This window comes from Penaeus monodon, chromosome 10, assembly GCF_015228065.2.
Source record: "Penaeus monodon isolate SGIC_2016 chromosome 10, NSTDA_Pmon_1, whole genome shotgun sequence".
Classification (NCBI taxonomy): domain Eukaryota; kingdom Metazoa; phylum Arthropoda; class Malacostraca; order Decapoda; family Penaeidae; genus Penaeus; species Penaeus monodon.
In genome coordinates, this window is record NC_051395.1 from 25,430,403 (window position 1) to 25,435,861 (window position 5,459).

Genomic DNA, 5,459 nt, shown 5'->3' on the forward strand with positions numbered 1-5,459 from the left:
AACCTTCGGGCACACTCCTCCCCCATCAGCCTGGCCACTCTAGGCGACTGGAGGGACGAGGAGTTTTAAAGTGGACCCACAGGGTAGCCTCAACCAGCCTATGGTCAGTGCCACAGAACTCGGCACTCCTGCATTTCTGAAGGATCCTCCAACGACGAAACTAGGTTATCATTATATGATTCTTTCCTTTTAAAGGTGTTCAAAAATGAAAAACTATTAGATGCTTCGACAATTTATTAATTATAAAGGCAACATATTACATTCATAGTGATAATGATAATAAAAAAGTGATTGAAAGGCCAAGATTATGTGCGCTAGAGGAATCTATTATGTTTTTATCATAGTCTCTTCTTTCGTGTCTTGTTTGCAGTGGAAGCGGGAGTAAACACAGGATTCCGGGAAGCTCTCACGACTGAGACAGCAATAAAACGCATCCTGCTTCTTCGTGGGATGCACCTAGATGGAAAGGGAGAGACAGACATATATATATATATATATATATATATATATATATATATATATATTATAATATATATATATATATACATATATATATATGTGTGTGTGTGTGTGTGTGTGTGTGTGTGTGTGTGTGTGTGTGTGTGTGTGTGTGTGTGTGTGTGTGTGTGTGTGTGTGTGGTGTGCGTCTGTGTGTGTGTGTGTGTGTGTGTGTGTGTGTGTGTGTGTGTGTGTGTGTGTGTGTGTGTGTGTGTGTGTGTGTGTGTGTGTGTGTGTGTGTGTGTGTGTGTGTGTGTGTGTGTGTGTTGTGTGTGTGTGTGTGTGTGTGTGTGTGTGTGTGTGTGTATATTTTATGTATGAATGTATGCATATAAAGAGAGAGTGCGAGAGAGAAAGAGATCGAGGGGAGAGTGCACCCCCACCGCCCCCCCTCCCCACTCCGCTCCCTCATCCTCTCAGTTGTACAGGTAGTAGACGAGGCCGGAGCCGGCGGCCAGCTTTCCCCAGTAGACCAGGTTGAACAGGAGGAACATGGAGAAGGTGGAGGCCTTGGAGAAGTTGAGGCAGAAGTCGAGATCGACGGAGAAGTTCCTCAGCTTGTCTTGCCAAGACGTCCCGCTCCCCCTCCTCCCGCTGCCGGCGAGGGATTGAGCGTCCTCCAGGTCCGCCGGCAGGACTTTGATCGTGGACGCGCCTCTGCTCCCCGAAAGAGGCCTGAGCCACGTTCCCTCCTTGAAACCGGCGGCAGCCCCGAAGTAGGCCGAGTAATCCACGTAACGGTCGATGACGGTGTGGAAGAGGATGATGAAGAAGATGAGGACGATGCAGAAGAGGAGCCAGATGTCGACCATCTTGAAGTAGGACGTCTTGGGCAGCGAGGCGGACACCTGCGTGAAGAGCGTGGCCAGCACCAGCAGCGACGTCAGCGCCGTCATCACGCGCACCTGAAGGCGGGCGGAAGGTGCTTAGAAGGAAATTCCTTTTTATTTACCTGGAATAGCCCTTCAGTTGCTTAATCTGGAGTAATTAAGGAACAGCAACAACAACAATGACAACAAAAATGTTCCTGCCAGTGCTAGCAGTAAAGAGGCATGTGTGTATATATAAGGAATTGTAAAATGGGACGTTTGGTTACTAATTGCGATTTGTTGTAATGGAATGATTTCCCGCTAGTCTGTTGCTTTATGGAACAGCTTTCAAGACAGTTGTTACTGTAAGGGCAGTAATTAACGAAATATGAATTAAACCAAAACGACAAATCACTTTAGAGCAACTTTTAAGTCAAAACAAAATTACATTTGTTTTTTACTTTCCTTTTTTAAACAAAGAAACAGGCACCTCGAAGATGGAGGGGCGGAAGAAGAGCGTGACGTAGCTGATGATGAGCAGCGTGAGCGAAGGGATGTAGATGTTGAGCATCGCGTAGCCGTAGCGGCGGATCAGCTCGATGCGCACGCGCGCCACGGCGTACTGCGTCGCGTTGTCCACCTGCAGGTCGATCCTCCCGATGCCGTACTCCACCAGCAGCGTCGGCCCGAGGTACTCCACCGAGGAACCTGGCGTGTGGGTCGAGCGGAAAGTCTCATCTGTCAGTCAGTCTATCAGCCAAGCCATCAATCTACCTATTAGTGAGTCAGTCAATATATCTATTAACCAAAGTGTCAGGCGATCAATCTACCTAGTTCTTAATCAGTAGTTGATTTATATATTTATCACTCACCTACTAAGCTATCTATCTGTCTATCTAGCAGTCGATCTACCTGTCAAAACAGTCAGTCAACCAATCTCTCTTTATCTCTCTCACTCTATCTTCCTATCCATCCACCTGAATTAAACCCCACACCACGTCTCTCACGTCCCATGAAAAAAAAAAAAAAACTAACCACCAGCGTCGTAAATAAGGTAGTCCGATGACGCCGAGAGAACCTGCAGCACCATGTAGCAGTTCTGGATATCGAAGGGATAGAGGACCAGGTCGAAGTTGCAGGTGTAGACAGTGCTATACTTCCTGATGGTCGAGACGGGGTTGGTGTCGCCTCGGTAGATCTCGACTGAGGAAGGGAAGAGGGAGGGAGAGAGAGAGAGAGAGAGAGAGAGAGAGAGAGAGAGAGAGAGAGAGAGAGAGAGAGAGAGAGAGAGAGAGAGAGAGAGAGAGAGAGAGAGAGAGAGAGAGAGAGAGAGAGAGAGAGAGAGAGAGAGAGAGAGAGAGAGAGAGAGAGAGAGAGAGAGACAGGAGAGAGAGAGAGAGAGTGATAGTAATAATGATACTAATCATTATTATCATTATCTTTATTGTTGTTATTACTTTTATCATTATTATTACCATTAATGTTATCATTGTCATATAATAATGATAAAGATAATGATAATGACAATGATGATAATATACACAAATGATAATAATAATAATGATAATGATAATAATAATAATAATAATAATAATAATAGTAATAATAATAATAATAATAATAATAATAATAATAATAATAATAAATGATAATAATAATAATAATAACAAGAACAACATCAATAATAATAACAATAACGATATTAATAACAGAATAATATAATAACAATAACAACATTAATAACAGTAGCAACATAACAATAATGGTATTAATAATGATAATGAAAATGATAATACCATCCTCCCGCGCTCCCTCGAGCCGCCGCTCACCTTCGTAAGGGTTGGAGAGGTCGGGCGCGAAGCTCTGGTCGAGCTTGATGATCATCGTGACGGCGTCCGCGTCGACCGCCGTGTTCTGGATGTCGTCCGTGTTGATGAAGCCGAGGCGCGGCCGCCACAGACCCTCCACCTGCTTCAGCGACACTGCGAGCGGGGAGGGAAGAAGGAGAGGGAGGAGGAGGAGGGGGGATAAAAAGAGAAAAAGATGACAGTGGTACTCTTCATTCAAGGAAAGGTAGATGATTATTGACCCAATTAAGCTGATTCATCTACCGAATGCCTCGATCGCGTGTCTCACCCGTGTTGAGTCGCGTCATGTTCTTGAGGTTGTTGTAGGTGAGTCGGTTGTCGAGCCAAGTCATGCGGAGGTTGTAGCTGACGGAGAGCAGCATGGTGGTGGTGTCGATGTTGAGGGTGTCCATCGTCACGTTGAGGGAGATCGGAAGGGACGAGTCGGAGGCTGTGGGAGCAGAGGGACTTATGAGGGTGTCTGTCTGTCTTTCTGTCTTTCTCTGTATGGCTTTTTGTCTTTCTCTCACTTTCTCTCTCTCCCCCCCCCTTCTCTCTCTCTCTCTCTCTCTCTTTCTCTCTCTGTGACAGGCTTGTTTGTGCTTGTTTATATCAGTAAAAGGGTTCCATAGACATTGATCCTTACTGATTAGGAAGTGAGGAACAGACTGTATAAAAGCGAGCTCGTCGTGGAAAGGTCGCTCGATTCTAATATGATGTCAGGCAAGTATTTATTAATCGCGTCTCTTGGCGAACGAGAACTGGGAGTCCATTCGTTGTTTCGAAGTAAAATTGCTTTTTCCTTCAAGGACAGAATGCTCGTCGTGCAATGCAGGTTCTACGAATATTCACAGCTTAAATCACGACCCCCATTTATCTTCATCTCTCTCTCTCACGTGCGTATATATATATATATATATATATATATATATATATATATATATATATATATATATATATATATATACATATATATATATATATATATATATATATATATATATATATATATATATATATATACTATATATATACTATATATATACATATATATGTGTGTATACTGATATCTATACACATATATATATACTTGTATATTTGTCCTTCCATCTCTCTCTGGCCTCCACGTCCCACGACTCACCTGGTCTGGGCGGCAACTTGGACCTGTAATCCTTCGGGAAATTGATGATGTCGCAATCGCTCTCATCCGTCTTGTCGTCGCAGTCGAACTTGAGGTCGCAGCGCTTGGCGAAGTCGACGCAGGAGCCATCGGAGCAAGTGAACTGGCTGACAGTGCACGAGGACAACGTCAGCACACGACGGCCCGCTTCCTGATGGCACACTGGGTTCTGGGGAGGTTCGCGTCATCATTAATAATTAATGTCGATATTTTGGTTCTTTAGCCGTCATCGCCATAAAAAAAAAGACTCATCGCGTTCACGAAGACGACACAACCTCACCTGCAGGTTCCAGGTGAGCCTCCCGACGGGGTAGTTGAGGTCGACGTCCTCCTGGCTGAGCGTCGCCATGGTGGTGTTGGTGATGATGTTGGACCACGCCCACGCGCCCTCCGCGTCCTGCCGCACCGCGTACTCGCCGTAGCCGCGGAACGACAGCGGCGAAGGAACCAGGTCCAGGTAGTACATGCGCTGAGAGGGGCGGGGGGGGGGGGGGTTAGTGTCGAGTTCTAGCTTTTGTTCAGAGCGAAGCCGGGAGGAGGAGAGGAGAAAAAAAAAATAAGGGAGAAAGAGAAGGTAAAACAGGAGAATGAAAATAAGGAGTAAGAGAAGGAGAAGGTGAAACTAGAGAGGGAGAATGAGAAGGAGTAAGAGAAGGGGAGAAAGGAGAAGGAGAAGATGGAGGAAAAGGCGAAGAGAAGGAGAAGGAAGAACAAGAAAATAGGACGTATGATAATGATAATAATAAACTTTTTACACACTAAATAAATGAATCCTGCGATTTCTCAGTTTTACTCTATTTTTGAAGATATCCTGTTGCTAATAGTGAGGGTAGGAGAAGAAACAGATAAGAAAAAAAAGCGAAGAGAAAGATAATAATAAGAAAAATAGAACAAAAGGAACATGATCACAAAAAAGAATTTACCCAATAAATGCTTATCATTTCTCCATCTCTTCACTTAATCTTTCATTCCATCATTCACATTCTCCTTACCAGTCTATTATTCCTAACCTCCCTTTCATTAGCATTTTCTCTACCTTAAGGTACGGTCAGACTACCCACAAATTTCACTGGAATCCAGCGATTTTCAGTGGGTTGAAACCAAGCCACCCATCCGTGTTGTTCG

The 5,459-nt window shown here is 44.5% G+C and overlaps 1 protein-coding gene across 1 annotated transcript; it reads right to left on the reverse strand.

Moving 5' to 3' along the window:
• Nucleotides 1–895: 895 nt before the first annotated feature.
• Nucleotides 896–4,800, reverse strand: LOC119577577 (glutamate-gated chloride channel alpha-like). The gene is made up of 7 exons (XM_037925160.1): nucleotides 4,615–4,800; nucleotides 4,296–4,503; nucleotides 3,444–3,605; nucleotides 3,137–3,289; nucleotides 2,343–2,510; nucleotides 1,798–2,015; nucleotides 896–1,403 (listed from the first exon to the last, which is right to left on the reverse strand). Exons 1-7 carry the CDS (start codon nucleotides 4,798–4,800, stop codon nucleotides 915–917), a joined length of 1,584 nt encoding a protein of 527 aa, XP_037781088.1. The 3' UTR covers nucleotides 896–914.
• Nucleotides 4,801–5,459: the final 659 nt, after the last annotated feature.

Excerpts from the sequence above, each read along its gene's own strand:
- LOC119577577 (XM_037925160.1), bottom strand. The coding sequence starts at position 4,800 with ATGTACTACCTGGACCTGGTTCCTTCGCCGCTGTCGTTCCGCGGCTAC. Across the intron at positions 3,290-3,443 it reads CATGACGCGACTCAACACGG|TGTCGCTGAAGCAGGTGGAG; the intron begins GTGAGACACGCG and ends CCCCGCTCGCAG. Across the intron at positions 2,016-2,342 it reads CCTTATTTACGACGCTGGTG|GTTCCTCGGTGGAGTACCTC; the intron begins GTTAGTTTTTTT and ends CCCACACGCCAG.